The sequence below is a fragment of the Trichogramma pretiosum genome, unplaced genomic scaffold, assembly GCF_000599845.2.
Source record: "Trichogramma pretiosum strain Unisexual culture from Peru unplaced genomic scaffold, Tpre_2.0 scaffold53, whole genome shotgun sequence".
NCBI lineage: Eukaryota > Metazoa > Arthropoda > Insecta > Hymenoptera > Trichogrammatidae > Trichogramma > Trichogramma pretiosum.
In genome coordinates this window covers 841,158-853,174 of record NW_019641626.1, presented here as the reverse complement: position 1 = coordinate 853,174, position 12,017 = coordinate 841,158, and the positions used below count along the sequence as shown (strand labels likewise).

Here is a 12,017-nt window from a genome sequence, read left to right as displayed (position 1 = left end):
TTGCGCACATACACACACACACACACACACACACACACACACACACACACAGACATTAGTGATGCAGTCAAGTCATAAACGCGTATCGCTCGAAGCGCAGCGAGTACAACGTTACAAACCCGCTACGGCTTGCTCAGAGACTATACTACGCAGAGCAGCTATATGTATACACAATTTCCTTGGCTCCGTTGTGCCGTGCGCCGACTTCGCTGCTGCTGCTGCTGCTGCTGCTGCCGTTGTTGTTGTTGCAAGCTCGCACAGTGTAGTCGAGTGCGGGGGCGATGTGCACGAGCCGTATATATATGTATAGAGCGAGAGGCTGCGGCTTTAACAGGCAAGTGATTGCGCACCGGCAACGCAACTGTATTAGTCGAAATGCTGTTTCTCGCTAATACGAACTGCGATAAACGTTTATCCCGAGAGCAGCCCTGCGCCCTGCCCTGCCCTGCTTTTGCGGCTGCGGTCGTTTGCGCCGAATTGATCTCTCCTTAATTCCCGCATATGCTGATATAAACGCGCCATCCAATATTGCCCGGATGTATCGATTGTATATTATTTCTCCTTAATGCCGACTGCGCGGCGGCGGACGATTAAAAGCCCCGTATTAACCATTGGTGTTTTTTATTTTCCAGTTGCGCTGGAGTCGAACAAGTAGAGTCCTGCGGAGCTTTGGGATGAGGCAGACCAGCGCGAAAACGTCGTCCCGGTGAGGCAGAGGCTACGAGGGTTACTTCGAGACCCTCAACAAGGAGACGACGAGGCGGAGGAGGAGGTGGAGGAAGAAGAAGAAGAATGACGACGACGAGCCGCCAGCAACAGCTGATGCCCAGAAGACATCGCTTGCTGCTCCCGGCCGCCGATCTTATCGCTGCTGGGCTGCTCCTCGTCGTACTCGGCCTCGCGACGACCGCCAGGGCCATCGATCTTTGTAAGTTTCTCCAACATCGTATAGTGTATATATAGCGCGTGCAACATTTGTGCGCGATGAAAATTATCCTCGAGCAATTATCCCGATTTATCAATGAAGCAGTCAATTTGACATGTTCATCGAGAGTATCCGCGGGAGTAGCAGCGAGTCGGAGAGAAAAAAAACGGAGGATAAATGCCTGCCGCATAAGTCTCGGGAATTACGCTATCGTCGAGTATCAATTACGCGTCGATAAACCGTCCTCCTATATCATCTTTCGATCGTGCTCCATTCTTTGAGATAGCATCATTACATAGGCGGCATCGTGATACGCGCTGCATTTTACTGCTCTTTCTCGCGGCTACACTACATATAGCAGTTCTCGCGTTATAACGACAGGCAGTATGTGTCACGCGCAGGGCCCCCGACCGACGTCGCGACTACTTTGAATTTTTCACTTCGCTCCAGTCTCTCCGCCAATCGAAATGCCATAAATCCTCGTTCGGCAGCCGCTGCAACGACAGCAGTTAGTAAAATGTGTCCCTCTCGTACATAGATGCTAGGCAGCGCAGCGTCGCTCGTCGCCGTTCTCGATTTGCATGTCCAAGTGCCTAAGTCAGCTGCTACTGGGTACTCTCCGATAACGAGATCGCGTCCATTGCTCCTTTCGCTTTTCAACTTATATACATACATTATATGCATCGAAGACAGCGTCGCTATACCAATCAGCCAACTTCTTCCGTCGTCCTTATATTATAACGTAGATACCAGACGTTTCAGCGCGTCCTTCCTCTCGCGATGCTTTTTTTTCTCGAGTTTTTGATTTATGCAGCTGTGCATATCTATGTAGATGGAGGAAGGTGCACTCGTGCGAGTTTACGCCGAGAGAGCAAGAGCAACAGAGAGAGAGAGAGAGATGCTTGTTCGTCACGGTACTTTATCGCGATCGTTTAATCTCGATGAGACCTGGCCGTCGATCAGCTTCTGCCTGCCTCGCTACGTCTATACTATAGCTATAGTATGCATTTGATACCGAGGAGCAAAGAGCTCGGCCGAGCTGGCTTGGCTGTTTGTACTTTTAATGCGCTCCAGTTTAAGGCTGCCGGTGATTGGATCATTTTTTTAATGTTATTACTTTGAAACGAGCACGACAACGATGTATATATAGGTGTTATATCATAGGTACTATGATTAAAAGTGTTTGAAAATCCTTTTCCAAAGCCCCACCGAGCGCCGAGCGCGCGAGCGATATAATATGCGAGCTTATTGATGAAAAAAAAAAGAGCCACCCGATCTCTCGAGTCAAGCGCGACGTAATTGCTTTTCTTGTAAATACGTATATAGTTATAATAAAGTTAACTTTATTTAATATTTTATTTTATATATAATACGGCTCCACGTGACTCTGATACGGTCGATTTTTTCCTTTTTTCTTTACCAACTTTCGGTCGTTCGATTGAAACTTAATTGGCCATCGAACGAAAAATGTCGACTTTTTAAAAGGATCTGCCGAGTAACCTACAAAGACACGCGCGCACAAAGAGTCTTGCCGAGTGCACTAATGATTGGACTTTTTTCCCGATATATATGCGGGTCAAGTATCTTCCTTCGGCTAAATAACAAAATAATTTCGCCATCGTTTCTTCGATATTATATTCAAAATAGAGATTGATCGAGCTCGAGCTTTCTCGCCGCGATCGATCGTTAATCCTTTGAACGGCTTTACCTATTTATAGCTTATCGCGAAGCTGCTCCACGCGTATATCTCACGGATATGAACTTTGGGCTCGGCGCGCAACTACTCCGCAACAAAGTGACAAGATGAAAAATGATGGGCGAGTAAAAAAAAAAATGATCCTCGAAGATTACGGCATCGAAGTAGCTGCAACGATCATCGAAGAGAGGATAGTAAAATTCGCGTCCGAAAAATATCCAGCTTAGCAGCGGAACCGTAAAAGTAAAATGGGCGCAGCCTAGGATTCGAATCGCGCATCCAACGCGGAGTCGCTGTACACCACTGGTATAGAGCTCAAGGGATAATCCGATATTCCATTGTTGAACAATTTCAATCCTTCAACTTTCAATCCAGTTTGATAAAGTTTGTGCCCGGCACGGGAGCTGCTTCGAGTCTGCTACTACTACTACTACTAGTGGCGTCGGTCTTTTAATCAAGTTGCGCTTGGGCGCGAGAGATCGACACGCACCGCACGCGAGCCGACGACGATGGCGCTACCGGCTTGTATTATATACAATTTGGACCGTAAGCTCGCGCAAGTGTGTATAGTTGCAGTATGTACACAGCGTCGTCCACGAGGAGGGAGGAGGGTATTAATTGTTCGTTTCTGAATAAGGCGGCGGCGGCATTGCCTTTTCATATAGAGGAGAACGCTAATACCCCCGGAGCGGTGTAACTTGTTTATAAACTCGTCGGTGCGCCGCAAACTTCGACGAACGTATTTACTTGAATTAAAGCGGAGTCGGCAGCTTTTTTTGGTCCCGGCTGTCCGCGTATTTTGTTACGGATCCGAGGGCGGATTCTCGAGCTGTAATACGTTGCTCATCGACGCGATTGAAATGTATATTATTCACGCGCGACGAAAGAATCGAATTTTCCATCGATTATATTTCGTTGTATATACGAACTTTGCTGTATTGTCCGGCCGAGCTGCCCTTTGAGCTGGCATGTTATTCGTAAGTTTGCGTCATGGAGTGCGCAACTCTCTCTCTCTCTGGATGTAGTATATTGCACGAGGTCGTACGTCGCGCGGCGAGGCCCTTGGAGCAAGATACCATCTGCTTTGCATACATTAGTCTCTCTCTCTTACTCTCTGTCTATGGCCGCTGCATGATGTCGGTGGCGCCCACCGACGAACCCGCCCTCGCGATATTTTCGACTCTGCCATATTCTACACGCGTGTGTGCGAGTATACGCGCGTTTGAGCTGGCTGCGTGCGTGTTAAAGCTCGTTAACGAGCTTGTTTTTACTTTGGCTGTTTGCGTGAGTGTGCGTATGTATATGCGTATACACGGGGCCATGCCGGCTTGGCCCGGCGCTGCATATTTATGGCTCGTGCAGCAGCAGCAGCAGCAGCAGCAGTGATCAGTGCGTTTATATAGCTTCAAAGCGCGCCTCTTGCACTCTCTCTCCTCGCCCTCTCTATTATGTATTTAATGCGCGCAGCTTATATTCCTCCGGTAATATGTGTGTGTATATATACGGCAACTATATAATGTCTATCGATGACTCTGTATTTCGGCCAAACGTAAATCTGCACGTGTCATGTTTTCCCCGACCGTTGTATATATAGTACGACACGAAATCGTATGTAAATTCGACTTGTTTATCAATTTATTGTACAAGCTTGCAGCCCAGCGAATCGATAAATAGCCGCGATCTCTACGCTTTCATTGCAATTAACAACTTTTTCTATCGCGCGAGCTTTTTTTGTGCGTGTTAATTAAAAAAAAAAAAAAAATTGGGTTTCGATGTAATAAAGACGGCAGTCGATGTATACGTTAGATACAATTGTGCGCCGCTGCACCTGCGGGGCACTGTCTATATACCAGGCGCATTGTCTACCATCTCCGAGCACCTATATAGGCGCATTGAAAACTGCAACTACTCTTTTGTCTCTTGTTATCTCATTGTGACCTGCTGCCATATACAGATACAGACTCGTACGTACGAATCACTCGGTCATGATAATTTCAACAACGAGCTAATTTAAATATCGGATCGTGCCGACTGGCAATCGCGTATAAGCAATGAAAGGGCCTATACATCTACCGCCGAGCAGACATTGTCTTGATTTTCGACAATTATCACGAAAATTCCGGTGCGAACGACTTTCCTCCTCGCGATGCATGCCACTTCCTTGGAAAATTTCATTTCAATGGTAATATCGTTCAGAAAAGTCATGCAGTTGTCTTTTATTTACATCGCTATATTTTTTGGACAGCAAAGTCGAATGTGTTTTTTTTTCAGTTTGTTAGTAATGTAGATCGCTGTCTCAACAAAAAAAGAAAAAGAAGGTAAAAAGTAAAATTCATTTTCTTGCAGCACAATGTATCGCGCCGCTGGGCATGGAGACCGGGGCGATACCGGACGCCGACATAACAGCGAGTTCGAGCTTCGACAGCGGCAACGTCGGCCCTCATCAGGCCCGGTGAGTTACCCCAAGGGCATTTTTATATTACATCGCCCTATCTCTCCTTTTAACTAACTGACTTTTTCTATCCTTTATATACTTTTTCGTTTCTTCTCTCTCGCTCTCTTTTGTTATTACTATGTAGAGCGTCTGCGGGATATTATATTCGATAATAAGGTGAAAAGAATTTTTCGTCGTGATACTCAACACTAGGCGGTTTATTCTGAATTTTTGCCCACGCGTTGCGGTTCGTTTCGAAGTTTGAATTTTAATGGGGCTGATTTTTGCTCGTGAGTCGGCGTAATTACGCTGCATCGATCCGACTCGCTGGCCAGGCGAAGCTTGTCGATATTTGAATAATAAACTACTCTAATTAATTATCGGATACATTAAAAGTATAACAATCATCCACCGGACAAACGCGATATTTTGCATAAAAATTTGTACATGCGTGTAATTTAAGTCGGCCGTAATTTTCTCGTACATTTATTCACTGATACAAGCCATCATGTAGTACGTCGATAATTTGTATTTACTCAAGCTGGTCTCGAAAAGACATTGTTATATGCTGCGCTGTTATAACAGCAGCGCACTCTTTTTGTGTATTTATATAATATGTAAACAAGCCACTAGGTGGCGGACTTGCAAAAACTTGTAACCCACAAATGAAAATGCTTAAAAGTCCATGTAGGCGCGCACTAGTAGAGATTTTACTTTAGAACTTTTTAATTTTGCTTTTCCGAGGGACTCCATTTTTTCACTACGATGGAAAGTTTCTTCATTTTTGGAGGTTTCATCGACGTTGACAACAGTCTTTTCCTCGTCTTTTTTATGGCGCCAGCAAGAGACTCCGCGTCACATAGCAGAATGTCCCAAACTTCCTTCTTGTGAATCATTTATAAGTCGATTGATAGCCCTGAAATAAGTTTGACTCAAGGTTCTAAAGTGTTCATCCACTTCATTATCAACGAAGCTATGTTCGCGAGGAGTTGTTGTCGGGGATTGAAGTCGCCTTGGAGGTGATCCGTTTTCGTAACACGACTTCGCTAACCTAGGAAGTTTTGCTCGTTTCGGCTGGTCAGGTGAAGCATTTCGTCCAGATGAATTTTCTGATTCTGGTGTTTCATCTCGTTGCCGTTTACCTTTTTGGAGCACAGGACCGGTGATTTTCGTTGTCCGCTTTCGATCATCTTGATGTATAAAATTTTTCAGCTTATCTGCATAGAGCGAAAAATCGAGTTTGTAGACGTAGGTCGCAAGGCTCGGACGCTGTAGTAGTTCTTTCACTGTGGTTTCTGTTTTTTCAAACCATTTTGACAAAATCATGTATGGTTGAAAAATATTATCCATGACTTCCTTTGTTATCTCCGATTTTGAAACATTCTGGAGCTTTTTGCTTCCATTGGCATGTGACACATTTAATTCTTTTATTCGGATTCACGATTCAACGTCATCGTACCGACACAGTCCACTAAATCTTCACTACCATAACGAGACTTTTCTCGTAATTGTTATCCGTACGATAACAACATTGATATGCTATAAACAGTCCATAACGCGCATCAAAAGCCAATGCCCGAGCGAGCTGCTGACTAACTGCGACGATCGCGCGCACGACTTGTACTATTTCTATATAAATATTTAATACTCGAGGCATCGATGTATATTTTATGCCAGCGATGCAAAGGTCATTTGCATGCCAAGTAGATATGAATCAAGTAGGCGTGTAAATTAATTCGTTGGCAGAAAGATCGTGAAATAGTCGGGGCCTCTACACGCTTGCAAGTTCCGTATAATATAATACACGTACTGTGCGTGTGTGCAGCGTTAGCTATATATGTGGTGAATAAACGATGGCTTATTAATTACCTCGTTGAATAATTGAAGTCCTCCGAGCCTCGACTCTTCTCTCTCTCTCTCTCTCTCTATGATGGGAGCTTGCCTTGTGTATTATGTACGCGGCGTATGCATATATAGGATCCGGGCGTTGGATTTGCTCGGGTATTACATGCACGGAGCGCGCCCGACGGAGCATTATCCCGAGCCGAGATCATATATTTTGATTACGTCGTCTGGCTCAAATTGAAACTTGTTTTATTTAATGATACATGTCGTGTAAAATTTCCCTCTATACAGGGCCGCCGCCGCTGCTGCACATCCAAAGCGCGCGCGCGGATGCGCACCGAAATGTAATTTTGATGACGAAGCTTTTTACGATAAGCTCCTCTCTCCTCGCCATTCTCTTTCGCGCGCGCGAGAGAGGCTTAGAACAGTGTAAATATCTTAAAAGCAATTTTCGATGTTACATTAAATTTTAACGATACTTTAAATCTTCGTCAGTGGCGAAGTGCATAAAATACACACACACGCGCACGAAGAGAGCACTATAACGGCGAGCAAAAAAAGGCCGATGGAAAATTTAATTGCAAAGCGCGTGTAGTGCAGCAGCACAGAGCTATGGGCTAGTTTGACTTTTTCCGGCCATGGGCTTGGAACAATGGTAATGTTGGCCCTTTTGTAAGAGCATAAAGCTCCGGCAAAAAATCGTTCGAATTATTCGTCGTAATGAAATTTTTTTCCCTATTGGCCGAGCGCGCAGCGCGAAAGAAAATGTTAATTAAAATTTTGTAACCTTGGCCCTCGGTAATGGCAGCAGCCTGCAGGCCGTATAACGTCGAACATGGTACGGCGCGGCGCTTGAAAAAAATAAAACTTTTTTCGACGGCTTTTTGTCGATATATATAGGTACGGATATAGGATAGAGGTAGGTATAAGGTAGCTTTGAAGGCTCGCGCGCAGCACATTCTCGATGAGATAATAATAACGCGCGAGAGATATTTAAAATATTTTTCCCCCGCGGTATATGTGTGCGTAGAGTAGTAGCTGCAAGCCGGGGGATGGAAAAAATCTACCTGGGAATCGCGCGCGTAGCGGCACAGCCGACGAGTAACAATTTGAAATTCCTGCTAATCCCTGGGCATATACGCGTGTTTTCCATCCGTCCGTGGGCAGCTTCGGCAGAGATCGCTCGCTCGCGCGGTTTAGGTATTAATGCAGTGCGTCGCTGTGCGGTCTACCTCGCCGGCTATACATATATATATAGATATGCCATCCCGCGGGATGAGCGCAGGGACTCTCCAACGTCAGCTATACGCGCACGCGTGCCTCCGTGTGTGCACTTGGACGGCCAGAAACAGCTTTCTCTGATATTAATACATTCCATTACCGCGCACAATGACGGGTTTCAATGGCCTCGGCGGCGTCCCCCTCGCAGCGCTAGCAGCAGCAGACGAAGCTCTACCATTACGCACACTAGCCGCGCCACGTTGTACTACGCGTCGGGCTGCTGCAGCGCCAAACTCTCGGGGAGCTTGCATAGAGGAGAGCTTGCGCGCGTGTCTGGCAGCGATCCGTGCGCCTCGATGTCCCGATGATTACACAATGCATCCGCACTCGCTCGTCTAATTTAATAGAGAGATGCTCTCGAGAGCCGGCCAACGCATCGATCGTCCCATACAGTGTAGCGTTGTACGATGATCGCTCGTACACCTATCTCTCTCGCTACTACGTGGCCCCGAGGGTGTCGAGAGAGAGAGAGTGCAGCTTTTTCGGCGCTGCAGCTTTCTTTTTAATTTAGCCAGAGCTGCAATTACGCCCCTCGTGGCGGTACGTTAGTGCCACGATCATCGCACTCTACATTATTATCCGTACGATCATCGTCGTCGCTGCAGCTGGGCTGCGAGCTTCGTGTAATTAATTAAGCAGAAACAAAGCTCGGCGTCGCTCGGCTCTCGGCGTCGCTCGAGAGCCCTGTATATATACAGCGATTATGCAGCCGGCAACGCCTGCGAAGACGCGCGCACGGCTCATCTAGACAACAAACGATATGGCTTAAGCACGCTCGCGCACACACAGACTATATTTCGCGCTGCAACTACTACCACTGAGCACAGAGTACCGTCTCGATAAAGCCTCGGTTCGCGCTCGAGCTTTATATATACGCGCCTGCACGCTTAGACATTCCTTTGCGTAGCTGCGCGCGAGCGAGCTTCGGCTTTGCCTACCGCGTATATCCATATAAGATTCAACGCGAGACGTACACCACTGCAGCATCGCGTCGTGAGTTTCACTTGCTACTTGGAGATCTTTTCATTCTCGCGCGAGCAGCTCGAGCTTTTGTGCACTGTGCGCGCATTCATATATGCTCACCTAGACCCTGCCATTGGTATACTACTGCCACTGCACTCCATAGCTACGTACCAGTACCGTATGCAGATGTAAAGAGATCCCTCCGACTCTTCTTCTTTTTTTTTCTCTATACTCGCGCGATCGAGTTTCCCGATGCGTCTTGTTTTCCGACTCGCTTCCGGAGTTTTCAACTATAACACGCGAGAGAAAAATGCGAAATTCATAAGCGGCGCGTATCGCGCTCGAGTCCTTATAAACAACCGAGTACACCCTCGAGGGCTTCGCGCATATATATAAAAAACAAATTCGCCCGTTTGCATGCGCGGGATCGATACAAGCGGAGCTCTCTCCGGCGTTATATATATGCGCGTGCAGCACATAGTTCGGGAGAGAAAAGGCGCGCGAGGATCTCTTTAAACGGCGTGACATTATTGTTTGGCAAAGTTTCGACGTCTTTTATACATATATCGTACGCAGCGGGGAAAACCTTATATAGGCGAGGGAGGATACGAGAGAGGAGAGTTTGCGAAGCAGTAGCAGTACGAAACGGTTAAAGAGTCGTTCCGACGTTCGGCAGGGCGTCAGTTATCGCGCTAACTTCTTCCTTCTGGCGTTGCGCGCCTTATACGTGACTCTTATTCGCGCGGCTCGACTATGTACTCGAGACTTTGACTCGTCGTCGGTGGCACGAACTCTCGCTCGCGAGCTGCGAGCCAACTTAGCTGTGTGTGTACGTACGTATTGAAACAGACACAGCGCATACCTGTATATAAGCAGTCGTATACGCACGATATAATCTAGCTCCTTCTCACGTTATATCGGCAAAGGTAGAGAGTTTTATCTTACGCACGGCATCGATACACGTAGTAATCGAAGACGATTAAACGAATACTTAATGTGTGTACTTTTCAAAGGCGCGCGCACTGCACATACACACGTGCTCGATTCGCGAGCGTTACGCGCAGGAATTCGTTATGATATTCGTTCGATAAAGCGAAGCCCGAGTTGACGTTCGCACGCGCCGATTGCGCCACGTGGGGGCCCCTTTCTCATAATGATCTCGCGCAATAAAGTATCCAACCTAAACGCCGAGCTGAAACGAGACGTTGATAAAAAAAAATTGATAATAACGTTGGCGTTGCGCGGTCGATTCGCGCGTATCGCGAAAATGTCTCGACCAGTTGTGACTCTGTGCATGCAATTAAAACCCGCGAGTCGAGTGGAAAATTCAAAGTAGCAGAAAAAATAATAAGGATACGCATTACCGCAATTATTAAATTCGCTCGCGCTTGCAAAATTGACCGGTTTACGTGCAAATGATTAGCTCTGAGTATGTAGCGTATCTATAGTCAGGCGTAAATGTGTACTCTCTCTCTCTCTCCCTGGCAAAGTCTACTCGTGCTCGACTTCATCCGCGGTCGATTAAAATTGCATTTATTCATTGACCCTCGCGCGGACGATGCGTTTTTGCGCGGGGGCAGGATATCCACGCGGCCTTTGTTCCCCGGCAAAGGTCCGAGTTCGTCCGCATGTGTTTATACATACAATGCGGCTCTTTTGGGCTCAGCGAGCTGGAAAGGAGTGCGAGCGCGATGGGCCACATATATACACGAGTAAATTGTTGTGTTTTCTGTAAAAGCTCGCGAATGATTGAGATTGCTTCATCGCGAGCGACGCTGCTGTATTATAAACCGGCTTTATTAATTCATTCGTTTGTCAAGTTACTTCACATATGAACAATTATTGAAGTTGACCTTTTTTAATTATATCGTAGCAAAATTCCTGAATTCATATTCTAGGATTAGAGTTTAGTATTTTAATAAAATTTATCGTCATCACAGATACGTTATGTTTGGTTATAAGCTTGTTGGTTTCGCCAACAGATGGAGTACTGTAAACTAGCAAGTACTAAGAATATTTTCGTAGGCTATATAATGCGAATATTGGATACAATGGCATTTCCCATGACTATTAGACATATTGTATAGTCATTTTCCTAACAGTGATTGAGCACACAGTACTCCCTTTTAATATTGTCGCATATTCCATCAACATCGCGACTTGGTCTTTCCTTGCGTTCAATCGAGGATCTATAACACGAATGTACTCGCGATCGCCTATAAAATGGTCGATATTTGTCAAGTTGTCAACGACGGTCAAGTGCAAAAAGACAGACGCGCGAAAAGCAATTGCGATATCTACACGCGAACATCGGTCTACTGCGCACCGACTGAAATTGAAACTCGCTTTGCATCTGTAATGGAACTTGTATCGCGCGTATACATCGTGCCGTATGAGTAATTTGCAGTCCACTCAACGAGTAGTACGAGCTCGAGGCAGCGGCGATGATTTCCACTTTTTTTTTTTTTTTGTTTTACCGAAGTGCGAGACGCGATACAGGTGCGAAATCGAGATGTAGATTTAACGCATTGCTAATGGGATTTTATTTTTCATTATTACAAATGATTCAGTGTCGCAGCTGTCGTGTTATGCATATGCATCATTCGCCACAATATTACATGCGCACACGCGTAGTATGCGCAGTGCGTATACGTATTGCGCGTGTAAAATCTTTGCATAAAATACATATTCATTACGGGACGTTAGGCGTGTGCAGCAGCAGCAGCTCTCGAAGAAGATAATCGTTATTTTGGCCGAGAAAAAGTGGATTGAAAGGGTCCGATGATGCTTTACGATGTGTAATAATCGTCCCTCGGCGCGCGCCCGCTCGCGATACATCATTTCCCCGTAACATAATTAAGCCTAATGGGTCG

General features: G+C 46.2%; 1 protein-coding gene across 1 annotated transcript in view; it reads left to right on the top strand.

Annotated features, from left to right (window-relative positions):
- The first annotated feature begins 655 nt into the window (after positions 1-655).
- The window catches only part of LOC106651235 (discoidin domain-containing receptor 2-like), a 55,625-nt gene continuing 44,263 nt past the window's right edge, over positions 656-12,017 (top strand). Inside the window, exons 1-2 of the mRNA XM_023459055.1 lie at positions 656-928; positions 4,968-5,073. Coding sequence (XP_023314823.1) covers positions 793-928; positions 4,968-5,073 — 242 coding nt within the window. The 5' untranslated portion in view covers positions 656-792. The remainder of the gene's footprint in view (positions 929-4,967; positions 5,074-12,017) is intronic.